This window comes from Arvicanthis niloticus, chromosome 2, assembly GCF_011762505.2.
Source record: "Arvicanthis niloticus isolate mArvNil1 chromosome 2, mArvNil1.pat.X, whole genome shotgun sequence".
Classification (NCBI taxonomy): Eukaryota; Metazoa; Chordata; class Mammalia; order Rodentia; family Muridae; genus Arvicanthis; species Arvicanthis niloticus.
In genome coordinates, this window is record NC_047659.1 from 125,923,281 (window position 1) to 125,939,877 (window position 16,597).

At 50.0% G+C, this 16,597-nt stretch overlaps 1 protein-coding gene and 1 pseudogene across 19 annotated transcripts in view; both read left to right on the plus strand.

The window, feature by feature from the left end:
* Epb41l1 (erythrocyte membrane protein band 4.1 like 1) overlaps positions 1 to 13,943 on the plus strand; it is a 119,836-nt gene extending 105,893 nt beyond the window's left edge. For 16 of the 19 annotated variants that reach the window (XM_034495472.2, XM_034495480.2, XM_034495483.2 and 13 more), the window contains 6 exons: positions 236 to 316; positions 4,617 to 4,703; positions 5,515 to 5,598; positions 7,737 to 7,817; positions 8,129 to 8,245; positions 10,576 to 13,943. In XM_034495472.2, the coding sequence (XP_034351363.1) occupies positions 236 to 316; positions 4,617 to 4,703; positions 5,515 to 5,598; positions 7,737 to 7,817; positions 8,129 to 8,245; positions 10,576 to 10,584 (459 nt within the window). In that variant the 3' untranslated portion in view covers positions 10,585 to 13,943. The remainder of the gene's footprint in view (positions 1 to 235; positions 317 to 4,616; positions 4,704 to 5,514; positions 5,599 to 7,736; positions 7,818 to 8,128; positions 8,246 to 10,575) is intronic. The other 3 variants (XM_076930105.1, XM_076930110.1, XM_076930113.1) reach the window with 1 other exon arrangement.
* A 236-nt stretch (positions 13,944 to 14,179) lies between these two features.
* Positions 14,180 to 14,248, plus strand: LOC117704867 (U4 spliceosomal RNA; annotated as a pseudogene).
* Positions 14,249 to 16,597: the final 2,349 nt, after the last annotated feature.

Consider the following 16,597-nt stretch of genomic DNA (forward strand, 5'->3'; position numbering starts at 1 on the left):
TCCTTTGTGGACAGCTAAGTCAAAGGTTGGATAGAATCAACTTGCTTGATTGCTTTTCCAATAGAGTGATTGAAATGAAGTCTTGTGGCCCCTCAGCACTACTGTGTGAGCACCCCAAGTGCATGCCCACTCCTGAAATCTGTCACCTGTAACCAGAAGCGCTACAAGCCAGGTGACAGATACTACAGGTACCTGTGGTCCTATCATCTCTCATGCCTCTTCCTCTGCCTCACAGGTTGATGGGGGTGCTCCATCGGTGAAAGACTTCATGACGACTCCCCCCTGCATCACCACAGAGACCATCTCTACCACCATGGTAAGTGGAACCTAGGAAGCTCCCCTCTCTGACCCACCCCTTACTCTCTCTCAACTCCCAGTACCCAGAACTTGGCAGCTGCTTCAGCAAGCCCTCAGCTGCCCTCATGGCAGTAAGACAGATGACAGATTCCTGTTGTCTGGTACCTTGGCTGCTCCAGTCGTCCAGTTTTTGTTGTTGTTGTTGTTGTTTGTTTGTTTTGTTTTATTTTGCCAATTGAATAGTGTGCAGAGTGGAGGCCCTGACTCTCAGTTATCTGGGCCATCACAGGCATGCAGGGGCAGAGGAGGGGTAAAATGATGGATTCTCAGTGTGCAGGAATCTTGTGATTCCAGCCAAATCTTAACCTGCCCAAAAGCCCCCCCTCACCCCATCCTCCAGCCAGCAAACAACCCCAAACTACTCACCCTCAGTGTCGCAGACCACTTTCTCACCATGGCCAGTAGATGGCAGCAGTGAACCGGGTTGGAATATACAGGGGTTTTTAGACACCTTTTAGGGGACCTTGTGGGTTTTGCTATTTATTTGCTGTCTGACCAGTAGTGAAAAGTCCTTGGTCTCAAGTGTTCTCATCTGTAAAATAGGAATCACCCCCCTCATGTGTGGCTCACACTTCTTATGGGACTCTAGAGCAGTGCTTCTCAACCTTCCTAATGCCACAGCCCTTTAATACAGTTCCTCAGGTTGTAGTGACCCCCAACCATAAGATTATTTTGTTGCTACTTCATAACTATAATTTTGCTACTATTATGAATCACAGTGTAGATATGTGACCCTTGTGAAAGGGTCCCTAGGTCGCCACCCACAGGTTGAGAACTGCCCCTCTAGAGCCTTTAACAACGGAAGAGAACAGACTTATTCTGTACAGTTTTTGTGTCAGACAGCTTCCTGAGAAGTTTGACATTCGATTTATGAACTAAGGCTATCTACTGTCCTTTCTTCTACATCCATTGCAAATGAGAAAACTTAAGTTCAGGGGGATAAAGGGATGAACCCTAGGTCACATGACCAATAAATATCAGTTTAGCCTCAGGCACCAGAAGTTGCACTTTCCTTGTCAATCTCTCTGCTCTGCCTGTGTCCTGACCTGTGAGAGCATCAGTTCTGTGGGTCTGGGGCTACAGAATGTGGTAATACCTGATCCAGACACTTCTTGAGCTGTTGAGAGTTGTTTTTGAATGGCGTCCCTTGTCCAACCTCTGACCTGTACCTGGGAAAGATAATGTCAAGTCTGACTCCTCATCAGGTGGGTTTTAAGTAAACTGACCTCAGGATCGATAAGCAGCCGGTTACCCAGATGCCACACGTATCTCTGATCACTCAGTTCTTTCTCTCTCTCCCAACTATTACTCTAGGCACTGAGATACTTGTAAGGGTAAATTTAAATGGGTCTTTCTGGTGTATAGACAGTTAACTTCATCCATCTCCTCATCCATCCATTCATCCATTCATTTGTTCCAAAGCCAGTGACTGAGTCTCTGTCTGCTTAGCACAGGGATGCAGAGCTGCAGAAGCTACACTGCCTACTAGGATTCATTCAGCTGCTGTCACAGGTGCCTGTCATGTGTGTAGCTCCTGGGCACACAGTGATGAGCAAGGCCCACCCTTCTCACTTCCTGGCTGGATGGCCTTGGGCAAGTCACCGAACCTTTCTAAGCCTTCTTGCCACGTCTGTAAAGTGTGGTGTGAACAATACAGCCCATGCCTCCAAGGGTTCCTGTGAGACCCAGCAAATACCCTGTGCAAAGTCCACAAAACAATGCCTGGCCTGTAGTGTACCTAATGTCAGCTGCTGTCTCTTTCTTGCCTTCATGGAACCGTGCAACAAGCTACCCTAGGGGCCACTGGGGGGGAGCCAGGAGAGTAACACAGCTGCTGGGAGAATGTGGGGCCGGTGGTGTCCTAGGCAGGGACAGTGGAACTGTGAGTAAAGGGAGGCGTGGTCACAGGAGGAGGCTTCCAGGCTGTGAGAGCAGGTGTAAGGTCAGCAGGTGAAGAAGCACATCTGGGTGGCAGATGTGTACAGGGAAGCGAGGGGGAGGAGGAAGAGGGCTGTGAAGACGACAGGCTGAACCAGAGCCGGAAGGGGTGCAGTGGTGCAGTGCCGTGTAGTGTAGGATGGTTTAAACTTGATTTGGAGACAACAGAGGAATAGTGTCTTTAGAGTAGAAGCGTGTGGTCAGCGGCGTGTGTCTGTCAGATCATCGGCTCTGTGGTGTGGGGTGTGGCCTGGAACAAAGATTCCCCCTCCTGCTTCCCCTTCCTCCTTGCAGCCACTTTCCTTCTCTTAATAAATAAATATTTATTGAATGCCCACGATGTGTGAAGTACTGTGCCGGGCACTGTGAGTCTGGCACTGGGGGAGGCAGTGCCTGTGTCTCCGGGCCCCACATAAGGATAGAAGGTGGGAACCTGTCTGAAGGATGCTGACTAGCTGGAGCACCACCAGGGTCAAGAGGGTAGATGCAACAGAGATTTAGGGACTAGGAAATCCTGGAGCAAGAAAGTACAGTATTTGGTCTCTGGTAAAATGTTCAGGAGACAGGACAGATGGGCTGGGGACAGTGTTTGTTTACTGGTCAGTGGTTCTTACAGTGTGGTCCCAGGTACCTGTGACAAAGGCACTTCCCCACCCTGCTCCAAAAAGCCTAATTCAGAAACCGGGAGAAGCCTGACAGTCTGTTCACCCAGGTGATCCTGTGAGAGGAGTGTATGTTACCCTGCAGGCCTGACCAGTGTGAGGCACCTAGGGGGTATTTCTGGGAAAGGCCCAGGAGACAATTGGTTTTAAAGATTTGGGGTTCAAGAAAGATCTGGATGACAGGTAGAGGGATAGTAGGTTGTGGCATAGATGAGACAGTAGAATTTCCTGGGTATCTGAGTGGATAGAGGGGAGCCCTGCAGAGAGACAGAAGGGTTGCCTTGCCCCAGGAGAACTGTGCTTCCATGAGTTGAGAGATGGCCCTGGACGTGCACATAGCCAGGGCAGGGGAAGGAGTGCACATAGGCTTTGAACAACCTGTGGCCCCTTTAGTGGCTTCTGTTTTAGATGCAAAGATGGAGGTGAGCTCTGGATGCTGGCCTCCGGCAGAGAGGGAACACAGAATAAGAGACTATGAAAGCATGGTCTGAGAGATAGAAGGATCAAAGGGATGGAGGCCATTCCCTAAGAGAGAGAGAAAACTCAACTACAAATGACCGTTGCAGTCTGGAATCCAAGACACTGCAGGGACTGTGCCTCATGACAGTATGCCAAGTGACCCGGCCACCGACAGTCTGGGCAGGAGCAGGCGTAGCCGAGGCTAGGATGGAGCAGAAGGCTCTGTCCTCCCTTATGCTTCAGTAGGAAGATAGTGGTCCAGCTCCTTGCCAGGAGCAAATCAAGACTGAGGTCCATTTGTCTGAGATGCTACATGACAGAAGCTAGCTGGAGACTATGCAGAAGTGAGAGACAGCAGAAAGAACCTTGGTGTCCCTTACCCAGATATGGGACACCAAGTCTAAGGGCAATTCCAGAGATACAGAGCAGTTATGATCCAGGGTAAGACCAAGGAAGCTGGCTCAGGAGTGACAGTTCTAAGGGCCACATGCTGGGATGGCCACATGCTGGGATGGCCACGAGCACCTAGCAGCCTTAGAGGCTGCCAGCTCAGAGCTAACTTCTTCTCCCACCACTGACTTACATGGGACTTGAACAAGCCATGTACTGTAGGTTTTCCATCTGTGTGTCCTCTAAATAATAGGACAGCTACCAAGGATTGCCTTCAGTGGTTTGAAGTTAAATGAGGTCTCACATATGCACATACCTAGTGGAATGCTTAGTGCCTAGCAGGTACCAGGAAGTACTTACATGATCCATCCACCTGTGCTCCTGCATTTACTGGCAGCTTTCAGTTTACAAAGCCCCTTTACCTATGCTCTTCGATATGGGCGCCCTGGGGGTTAAGCAAAGGTCCTTTTTCACAGATGGTAGGGAGGAAGTGACTCCACCTCAAGGTGCGCAGCAGGTCCAGAACAAGAGCCTGGGTGTCCTAACTTTTAGTGCTTCCAGAGAGCAATACCGTATCTTGTTCACCGTGACAGCCCTAGTAGCAGAGACTCACTACATCTGTCAAGTGAATATGGAGCAAGCGTGCAAGTGTGTGGGGGATTGAGTATATGGGGGTTGAATGCCTCAGCTCTCTGCTTCTGTGTCACTTCTCAACCCGATGGTGATGATGACCACATGGTCACATGCCCTGGCTATCCTGGAGACCTATTGAACTGAGACCTGGCCATCTGAGCACTATTGTCTCCCCAGGAGAACAGTCTCAAGTCCGGGAAGGGGGCAGCAGCCATGATCCCAGGTCCACAGACGGTGGCCACGGAAATCCGTTCTCTTTCACCGGTAAGTAGGCAGGGCCAGCTCAGGCTAGGGGACTCGTGGCTGAGGATGAAGGCATGTAGCCCTCAGCGAGTGCAGTGAGGGCCTCAGAACCATTTGCAGATGCCCCTAGGCTCCCGAAGGTGTCCATCAGTGCCCCCCTTGTGTAACCAAAGCATTGGCATTAGGGTTGGAGGTAAACAGGACACGGACACACATACACATGTGCACACACACACATATGCACGCAGGCATGCACATTCATGCACACACACACACACACACACACACACACACACACACACGCACACACACACACAGCTGCATCAGCTTGTAGACCAGGAAGAGCAGGGAACTAGGAGTCCCAAGGCTTGGATTCCAGGCTCATTTCTGATGGTGGCTGCCCCAGCCGTGGAGTCCATCACTGACAGATCTGGTTCAGTGCTTTGATGCTGGTTGTTCTGAGTCTAATCCAGAGAGAGCATGTGCCTGCCTGAGGCGGGATGAGGACCTGGGGGGCTCTATCTCCTGCCTGGAGACAGCTTTTCATTATTCTCGGATTCTTAGATTCTAGGGTGTTGTTAGGACTGGGGGCCCTAGGAATTTCAAATTCTAAAAGTTGCAGATCCCTGGGCTTGGGAATGTTCTGGGTCTAGAATTGGAAGGAGTTTGGTATTCTTGCGTAAGAACCAATGTTTCAAAGCGTCTTGGCCTCCATGCTCCACCTTTCCCGGGCCCCTGTTCGTCCCTGGGGAAGTTTCCCTAGCCCTACCTGCCCCTTCAGAGCCCAGTGCCCTGACCTGACCCCCGGGGTGGGGGTGGTTATATTCTGCAGATCATCGGGAAAGATGTCCTCACCAGCACGTACGGCGTCACCGCGGAAACCCTCTCAACCTCCACCACCACCCATGTCACCAAAGTGAGTAGCAGCAGGATCCCGGGCCCCTCGGGCTGTAGGTGGGACGCTCATTCCCATGGCTGACCGTTGGCTCCTCATTCTCTAAGGCACCAAGGACTCCTTTGCCAGTTCTTGAGTGTGTTGTCCTGTGCTGTGCTGTGGAGGAGGAGCAGGAGGAGGCCTTGTACACAGTGTTGGCAGCTAGTCCGTGGGGTCGTGTGCTCTTCTCCAAAGTAATTATGAACAATGTTCGCATCTTACAGGCCTTGAGAGCCAGGCGAATTCAGAAGCATGTAATGAGCAGGAAGTGTCATTTGGAAAAGTTGTTATTTGCCAGGCCTGATAGTACAGGCCTCTGATCCCAGCTACTTAGAAAGAACTGAAAGGCCAGGCTAGCTTAGGCAGCCTGGTGGGACTCTGTTTCAAAATAAAAAGTAAAGAGGACTAGAGATATTTTTCATTGGTATAGTCTTTGCCTAGCAAGGCCCCTAGGTTTAATCTCAACAGTAACATTACTGTCCTCCATGCCCACCCACCCACCCAAATCAAGAGAGAGAGAGAGTAGGGTCCTGGGACTACCAGCAGAACGCCTAAGGTGGAGGGACCCGTGAGGCACGCTAGCAGGAGTGGCGGACGGACGCTGTGTGTTTGCTTGTTAAGTGAATGCTAGTGAGTAGCAACCTTACTGGACTCAGACCTGCCGGCAGCGATGGAAGTGAGGTGTGCCAGGAGGCAGCGTGTAGAAACGGGGCAGGGAGGTTAGAGTGCACTTGGGGCAAGGAAATACAGAATCTGGAGGCAGATGAGCTCGGCATCAGGTACTGGGGCTGATTTGACCGTGGAGGATCTTAGTCTAAAGGACACTGGAAAGCTGGAGAAAGGTTTTAACTCGGGCAGTGATTCAGTGAAATTAGGCCTGCTGGGGGTAAAGCTCACTGGCTGAGTGTGTCTGGTGTGCACAGGTGCTGGGTTCGATCCCCAGCGGTGCAAAGGAAAAAGGAGGTATAGGAGGGTGGAGCGGGGAGAGTTCTAAAGTACCTGGGAAGAACCGAGGCCTGGGGGGTGAGGGCTTGGGCCAGGTAGGAGCTAGAGACAAGAAGAGGACAGGCCAGAGGAGGAAGGCATTCCTAGTGGGGATCAGCCATGACAACCCCAGAGTTAAACAAGGCTGCGATCTGAGAGGCTGCAACAGGGGCCGAGTGGCCAAGGAGAGCAGGAGGAGCCAGGCAGAGCGTGGGTGTTGAATTGCAGGTCCAGCTGACCCACCAAAGGGAAGGTCTGGTTGGTAACACTGTCCCTCTGTCCACACTGTTCAGGGCCCTGCCTGCAACCTGGTAGCTTTGTCATCTTGTCACATTTCCCAGGAAGCAACCGCTCAAAAAAGCATTAGAGAACAATGTCGACTTCCCTGCACCGCCCAGAGCATGTAGCTCAGAAAGCTCCCCTCCCGACCTTACCACTTGGCACCCCCCACCTCTCTTCTTCACCTTTGCCTACTTCCAGCTAGGATTCCCTCAGTCACATCCTCCATGAGTAGTGCCAAACAGTCAGGTCCTGCCCCATCCTTTGGTCTAGCCCCTCTCCTCGAGAAAACAGTGGCTGGCGGTGATAAATTACCTTCAAAGGGTTGTTCCAAGTCATTTCAGGTAGAGCTTTGTCACCATTTACATCTCATTCATATGTTCATTCAGCAGATCTACATTCAGCACTGTCAGGGCATCCTGGGAAAGGAGAGGATACTGAGGTGGTCAGAATACAAGCCACTCTCCAGAGCCTGAAGCCTGGAGCCGTGAGCACGCCATAGGTGGACACAGATTAACCATGCTGAGGCCCAGAACCATGAGAGACATAGGCTCAGCGTCTGGGAAGGGCCAGACAGCATGCCTCAGGACTCCGCCAACCAAGGAGCAGCAATCAAGCTGTGCATGGGGGACATAAGTGGGACAGTTTGGCAGCTAGGGAGTGGTGACAACCCTGCAGAAGCTACTGTCTGAAATCCCCAAACTAGAAAAGGAGAACACGCGGAGGCCGGGAGAGATGTGATCTGCTGGCTCTCAGCTTTGTCAGTTGACTGAGGCTGAGGTGTGTAGGCCTCCTATCACGGCAGACCTGAGAGGGACCTCACCCTTCTCTCCCCTGCTTTCTGCTTCTCTCTGCAGACTGTGAAGGGGGGGTTTTCTGAGACAAGGATCGAGAAGCGAATCATCATTACTGGAGATGAAGATGTCGATCAAGACCAGGTACAGGGCTGGGAGACAGCATTTCCAGGGCACAGCCTGGTATCCAGTCCCTCCTGTAAGGGGTGACCTATGGATGGCTACCCTTCTGGACAGAGAAGACATCCATTCCTTCCTGACCCCATTCATCTAAGAAGCCCCAAGAAGAGGCATTGAATGGGGACCAGAAGATCCAAACACTAGTGTCTTCCTCTAACTGTTTAATGTGGCCCATCCTGGGCCTCAGTTTCCCCATCTGTGAAGTAGGGGTTTATATTCTGCTTGTCTCAGAGTCACTGCTCTGTGGTGCCTCACTATGCTGTTCTGCCCACCAGGCCCTGGCTTTGGCCATCAAGGAAGCCAAACTACAGCATCCAGACATGCTGGTAACCAAAGCTGTTGTCTATAGAGAAACAGACCCATCCCCGGAGGAGAGGGACAAGAAGCCACAGGTAAGGCTCTGGGGCTGAGCAGTGTGGGAGAAGGGAAAAGCAGTAAGAAGATTCTTGGGGGTGTCTGTTCTACAAAGAGCCTTGGTGACATGATCCATATTCAGCTGTGACCCTAACCTGGCTTGTGGCTCCAAGGAGAGGGACAGTAGTCCCACTCCAGAGCAAGGGAAGGAGGGAGGGAAGATGGTGTCTTGGTTTCTTTACAGTTTCAGACCCCAAGTCCACAAGCAGCAAGGAAAGGGTGCTGAGGATTTGCAGGAGGCCTGATGTAAATGGAGATGCCACATTCCCATCCGCAAATCTCTGTCTCCCTCAGGGTCATGAAATGTTGCTAACGGAATGTGATGGCCCAGAGCCTTTGACCCATCTGCTTTGTTTGTGTACAAATCCAGGACTCCCAGTCGTCCAGGGCTGGATTCTCAGGGACCCAGCATCATTGAAGGCCTTCAAGGTCTCAGATAATGCAGTGTGGGGGTGTGTTAGGCTTCTCACAGTTTACACTGGGAAAGGGGTTCTTCTGCCTCTCTGGAAGCTTGCTGAATTGTATCATTTGGAAAACAAAAATCTCAGACAAGGCAAATACGTACTGTGTGATTGCATCCCCTGGAAATGAATAGCAGGCAAAATTTGTCTCCCATTGGGCAATTGGTCATAAAAGCAGAATAGTGTTACCCTGGAATATGGCAGTGACAAGCTACAAGACAACCTTCTGGGGGATGTTTCCAGCTGGGTGAGGATACATGTGGATAAAAGTTGTTCAGTGCTGGGGATTTTGCCTAACAATGGAGCAGATGCTTAGCATGGGTGAGACCAGGTCCTCTCCTCAGCACCACTCCCCAAAGTCAGGCTCTTAGTGCCTTTGCACCTACGCACTGTATACAGCTCATGCATTACACCTCAGTGCCCAGCTCAAAGGCCCCACAAGGAGTGGCTGGCTGCTCAGAGACCGTAGCTGGCCTGCCCATAGCCACAGTGCTGGGGACTGATTTGTAGGCAACCTGAAGTGTTAGACTCCAGAGGCACCTATGCTCCTCACCACGCTGACTTCCCATGGTGTCTGTCTCACAGAGGTTATACATCTATGGTAACTACCATAGTGCCTGGCACACCACAAGCAGTCCATAACAGGTAGGCAGTCACTACCATCAGTCATGGTGGGCTAGCAGCTGCTGACCCTAAACTGAGAAGAATGAGTTGTTATGCGCAGTATGGTTAAGACCTCCTGCCCCATCCCCCTCAGAGAGGATCTGTCTCCCAAAGGCAGCCAGCAAGAGAACAGCACTCACCTGGCCACCTAACGAGTCCTCCCCTCCCCTCCTTTACCCTCCCCTCACTCACTTGTCTGGGAGCGGAGAGATTGGCCTGTTTGAGAACAGGAACCTTGGATTCCCAACCTCATTCTACCTCTACCTTGCTAAGCCATTGAACCTTCTGGGCATCAGTTTTCCTCAGTCAAATGAGCCAAGAAGGACTCTTATATGACATCTTGATTTTACCTAAGGCTATGTGAGTGACAAGAGTCAGGAATGCAGTTCCATGTACAAAATGTCTTGAGTAGCTACCACTGAATAGCAGAGGGAAGTAAACGGTGGCTCTTGCTATTAGAAGTCAGGACAAGGACCGCGGCGAGCAAGCATATCGACAAGGCATTTATTCAGCACCCCGATACGCTAGACCCTCTCTGTGCTGGCTCTGTCTGTGTAAGACATCCCATTTTACAGAGTGGTTGATGGAGGCTTAGAGTTGAGACACTTGCCCACAGTGACAGAGCAGGCAGCCAGGGAGTGGGAAGTGTGACTGCAGAGTCCTTACTCCTGGGGATGACTAAATGTTGGTCGCAGTCCAGGCTCTGGTGGGTTTGTTTCTTTGCTTGGGGTTTTGTTGTTTCTTTAAGCACTGCCCTTTAGTCCAGACCACAGCATGCCCATGGGGAATGCCTGGCAAAGGAAGCCAGAAGACCTGCAGCCAGGGTGACACAGGCAGAGAACTGAGAGGAGCAAGGGAGAAAAGCAAATGATGGGGACCATAGCACCTCCACAGTAAAGGGCCGTTTAAAAGATTGTCAGACCAAAGCAAAGACATCACCTCGGCACACACACACACACACACACACACACACACACACACACACACACGTGTGCGTACGACTCTGGAGTTAGGTGCGTCTGAGTCATTCCTTAGCTGCCACAGTAAGCTGACCCTCTCTGGGCCACAGTGCAGGCTAAAGGGTAGCTAAAACTGCTTGCTGTGTAAAGAGGAATGGTTAAAGTAACTAATTTCCCTTATCTTCCCTCTTTTGTACCCACCATTCCCCTGCCTCTGGCATCTAGGAATCCTGACCTCTGTGAAGCGATGCTGGCGTGTCTGGTCCAACCCAAGCCAGAGAACCATTAAGAAGGGGCCTTCATTCTGGATTCTCCGACAATACCAACATCCCAGCTGCGACGTACTGTCACCGATGAGAGACTGGGAAGGGAAAGCATATATATATAGATATATAGAGATATAGATATATATACAGGAAACACCGCGTCCTTGCACCGCTGCTGGGGCTGGCGGAGCAGTCAGCTGATGGCCACAACCAACATCTGCAACAACCTTCATTTCCTTTGCAGACAAACTGAATTGGTGGGAATTTTTTTTTTTTCAGGAAAATGTATAACAATCATAATCTCTCACTCCCCAACCCCTTTCTCCTGCAAACTACAAAAGCAGACCGCGATGATTGTAGACATTCCCTTGAACCCCGGCTGCACAGACTCCAGGATGGATGAGCACCCCGTTTGTTCTCCAGCCTCTGTTGCTCCCTCTTAATGCAAAGGAAGAAAGAAATAAGATCATGTAGCCAAGGAAGAGAAGTCACAGCAGCAAGACACACACACTCGGCCATTTTCCAAGAAAGAATGGAAGTCTCTCACATGGGGAGGAGGAGGAGGAGGAACGCTCAATTGTTCTTTTCTGGGTCTTGACACTGGGCTGCGAAATCTGTTCTTCTGCCTTTCCGCTTCACCCTTGACTTCTACTCATCCTGTCTTCATTTTCTGTCTCAGCTCCCCTCTGCCTCTCTCCCCGACCCTCCTGTTCTGTGTCCTGGTCCTGCTGAGGGCCACTGCAGATAACTCTCATTGGAAGAAACAGAAAGTACAAGAGCAGAAGGAAGCCACAGGAAGGGAAGTAGACACTGTATGCTTCTGGTTTCTCATGACAGAGGTGCAGCTCGTAGGAGATTATATGACTGTGATTTTAAGTTATGTATATTACATGTAACAGGAAACAAATATTAAAATAAACTGTGCTGGTAAGTATGCAGCTGACATTTCCAAGTTATAATTACCTGACTGTGATTGATGTATCCTAAGGTTCCTAGATCTTGCCAAACTGGCCTAGCCGAGAACACTGGACTCTGGGTGTGGCCAGCTCCCAGTAGGGCTGACAGATTCAGTGTAGTGAAACTGTGTGTGGTGTTTGTAACTGGGTGATTGGTGGGGAGAGTGGAGAAGCCCTCCATGGTGAGGTGAGGATTCCGGCCAGCAGGGAGGAACACAGATGTAGTCCCGAATATGCCAGGCCAAAATGCCTTCTCCCCCAGCAGTAGCTGTCAGGGCCTGGTCTGTGCTCAAGACGCTGCTGCTGAGGCCCTGTAGGTCAGTCCTCCTACCTCCGGGGACTTGCCTCAGTTTTTGGTCCTCTCTTTCTGTTTTACTATTGCCAGGATCTTTGTTTGGGTTTGTGTTCTGCCATGTCTTGCCCTGCTCTTCCGCACCTCATCACAATTAGTTCTTTCTCTAAAGGGAGGTGGTGCCCTGGCTGAGGTGGAGAGCAGCGACTCTAACCTGGTTTTCTGAAATGCCCAGCCGGTCTTTCCCCTCTGCCTCTGTCCATCTTGTGAGTCATCCTCTTCTTCCTGAGCTAGAGTAGCCACGATAAAGAGGCCATGAGCACAGGGAAGGCCATGATAGGCCCACACTGCATTTCCAAAGGCCTCAACTATCCTTAAACAGTAGCAGGTGTGAGGAAGTGTTGCCCGATGCCTCCATCCAAAATAGACCCTGGCTTGCAGGACCTCAGTCAGTCACTATCTAAGCTCAGAAATGGCCTTGAGGTGACAGGAGCCCTTGGAGAAAACCCTGCCATAGGCTGCTATTTCGGTTTGGTGCACACAGGCTTCCTGCGGCTTGCTCGAAATGTCTCTCTCTTTCTGAGTGAAAGTATCCCACAGAAATCCCATCTCACTTCCTGTCCTGCTAAGGCAGTTCCTACATTTAGTCAACAACTGTTTATGAGTTTCCTGTTTGTGTCAGGCTTGGTTTTCAAGACAGAAGGAGAGGAGGGACCTGAGAAGCCACCCGTCAAGCCTGTCCCTAACCATTGCTGGCTCCTTTCAGAATGCTTCTTCACTCCCTCCGCCTGATTAGACAATTACCTGGAAGCGTCTCTCGGAGAGACCAGACTGGGTGTGCCCTCTTGGCTTGCTTATTAGTTACTCTTATGATGTATACCTTACCTACCCACAGGTGCTGGCCTGACACAGGGCAAGAAGCTAGGATAGCTTATGTCTCTGTGGCAGCTGAGAAGAGCCAGGCTTAGATAACAGTCAGCCATATGCCCCTGGTGCAGGCTGGTAGACCTGCTCTGCTCCAGTGTGGCAGCACATTGTCTCTGCTCCAGGATCTTTGGCCATTCTTGATGGAGAAGCCACAGAACCTCGTTCCTGCTCTTCACGGCCTGCAAGCTCCCACTGCTTCTCTGAGCCCAGAGCAGGAACGGCTCTATCCCCTTGGAATCAGGCTCAGGTCTCACCTGCTTTGGCAGGAACTTCCTAGCCTGCACACACAGGACATAACATACCTCAGAGGGAGCATCTCCGTTCAGAGAGTTATACCTGCTCTGAATATGGGCAAGGACAAAATGACCCAGCTTAGCTTGTGGGAGGTTAGGGCTTGGGGAGATACTCACTCCATGGATGTTCTGACCGTGTTTTTTTTTCCCAGAGAGGCAGTCAGCACCCCGTCCAGCGAGGAGGAGACCTGCACAGCTAAAATCTAGGGCACTGTCTCCTCCCCTTCCTCCACTTCATAGAGAATAAGGACGTTGTGTTGTCTGACTTCAGCCTACTTTTTCTTTTTGCTTGTGTGTGTGTGTGTGTGTGTGTGTGTGTGTGTGTGTGTGTGTGTTCATCTCTGTGGCACCTTGCTTTCCAGGAAGCCAAATAACAGAGTGGGAAAAGCCTCAGAGAGCAGTCTGTTCCATGTGACCATCCCGATGCAGCTCCTAACTCACCACGTGACACTGGGCTACCCCATCCCATAACCGTAACCCAACGGGCAGGGCAAACTAGTTGCACCCTGAGGCTTCTTCCCACACTGTGTCTCATGCACCTTTGTTTTCCCCATGTTTGCTTTCTGTGAGTCTTTTCTACACGAGGGTACAGGGAGTGCCAGGACCTGTTTCAGTTTCTGAATCCTGCAAGCACATACCAAGACTGGCCTGAAACTGCATGAGAAACATCACTCTAGATATCTATTTTTTTCAAAAGCACCTTACCAGCCAACTGCAATGCTGTCCTGTTCCTTTTCCCCCACTCCCCCCTCTCCTCTCTTGTCCCCACGCTCCCCCACCTCAGTGCTCCGTGCTGTATGCGTGTGCTCTCTGTTCTTGTATACTCAATAAAAGTGAAATAAACGTGTTTGATGCTGAACCATGGACTCCCTCAGCCTCCCTTATCTCCCCCCCACCCCAGTCTCTCCATGGACTCCCTCAGCCTCCCTTATCTGCCCCCCACCACCCCCGACTCTGCTCTGACCTTGGCTGCTGGCACAAGCTGTTACAGAACTGAAATGGAGACACCCAACACAGAACACTTTGGTTTTGGTTTTGGTTTTGAGATAGGGTCTCACCACATAGCTCTAGCTTGAAACTCAAGAGAGCCACCTCAGCTTGGCGCAGTGGCAGTATCGTAGCCAATGAGGTTTCTCCGAGCCACAATTATTGCTAACTGAAAGAGACCCACCTCCCTCTCCCTTCCTAGTGCTGAGATTAAAGGCATGCTCCAAGCCAGGGTCTAATATAGAACAATTTTAATTGGCTTAGGCTCCCTGGGCACAAGGGCAAAGTCCTTTGCTGGTCAAGGGCTCTCAATCCAGTGCAGGGAACAGTGAAACAAGAAAAAACTGGTTAGAGATCAGCACACGGAAGGAGTCACGTTGAGGAAGGGGATGGAGGGTCACTGAAGGGGACCACTTTAACAAGGTGGCCAAAGTGCCAGTGTGGCTCAGTGGTTGAGTACGTGCTTAGCATGTGTGGGGCCGTGTGTATGAACCCCAGCCTCCAAAGAGAAAAATAGTGGTTGGCCAGTTGAAGGACCTCCCCAAGGAGGGTTTTTTTTTTTTTTTTTTTTTTTTTTTTTTTTTTTTTTTTCCAAATAAAGAGAAAGAGCCAGTTAGACTTTCTAGGCCAAGGGGATGGTCAGCATATGGGTCCCAAGACCTGGGGCGGGGAGGTGGAGCACAGTCCATCTTGCTGAAAGAAGAGCAGCTCCCTGTGTGGGCGCCTAGTGAGAAATATGCGCAGCGGTCCCGTCGTGGGCTCACACAGCCCGTCCATTACAGCCTAACTTTTATTTAAGTGACTCACTTTGAAAATAATTATTTAAGAAAGGAAATTAGGGGACTGGGGAGATGACTCAGCAGATAAGGCAAAAGTACCTGCCACCAAGCCTGACAGCCTGAGTTCAATCTCCGGGACCCACAAGGCGGAAGGAGGAAGCCCAGGCCTGCAAGCTGTCCTCTGACCTTCACATACACTTCCTGGCTCACATGCTGCCCTTCACCCACACCCACGCACACCCACACGCAAAATGTTAAGAAATAAAAATAGGGCCAGGTCGTAGGTACAACAGAACAGTAGTGCAAAAATTTTTAATTTAAAAAATAATTCCAAAAGTAAATAACTAATGCCACTTGCCAAAGAAAAGAATGTTCACAAAAATAAATGGAAAGGGCTGGGGGTGTAATGACACACACACACCACTTATACACACACCACATACACACACACCACATACACACCACTTACCACTTACACACACACACACCACATACACACCACTTACACACACCACATACACACCACTTACACACACACACACCACATATACACCACTTACACGCACACACCACATACACACCACTTACCACTTACACACACACACACACACACCACATACACACCACTTACACACACCACATACACACCACTCACACACACACACACACCACAAACACACCACTTACACACACAGAGACACATACACACACCACATACATACCACATATACACCACACATATATACCACATGCACACACACACTCACATACACACCACTTACACATACACACATACACACCCCACACACACACATACATACCACATACCCCACATACACACGCACATACCACACACACCACATACACACCATACACACATCACATACACACACCACACATACACCACATACTCCACATACACACACACACCACATACACCCATACGCACACACTCCACATTCACTCACACACACATACCCATACATACCACATACCATACACACACACCACATACCATACATACACACCGACACCACATACACACCACACACACCACATACACAGACACCACATACCACATACACACCACATACACACACACATACACACACACACCACACACACACCACATACCATACATACACACCGCAGATCTTAGCACTAAAAGAAAGCAATGAATAAAGATTGAAATTAAAATCATAATCTATGTAAAACCTGAATTCCTTTCTTAAGGCATCTGAGGTATACATTCTACAATGTTCTATTTTATCCTGTCAAGAAAATCACCCAGTTCCCCTTTCTATATTGCTCCAAATCTCACAAAATAAGTCTCTTTTTTCCACATATATTTATTTTCAGAGTCAAAGTTATGTTGCACATACCATCGTAAATGCTTCTAAAACTTACATTCTGAACATTTTCCTATCATTTTAGATGCTAGGTATTAACTGCTTTCCTCTGTAAAGCCGGCTCATTAAGCAACACAAAGGCTACACCCTGAAAGAACCCCCAGTCTTCTCCAGAGTCCTATTTGTTGTGTAAGGCAATTGCTGCAGGGAGCTTGGAGGATGGTTTCCAGGATTTTCCTTGTAAGTTTCATTTAATGATCAATTGCTTTTAGGATCCTGAAATAACACTTCGTTGACAGAGATTGGGACTGCACACTTCCTGGGCTTGTAGCACCAGTCTTTCTGCTTCTGGGGAGTAACTGGAGTAGTTTATCCAACTCAATGGTTTCTCAGCTTGA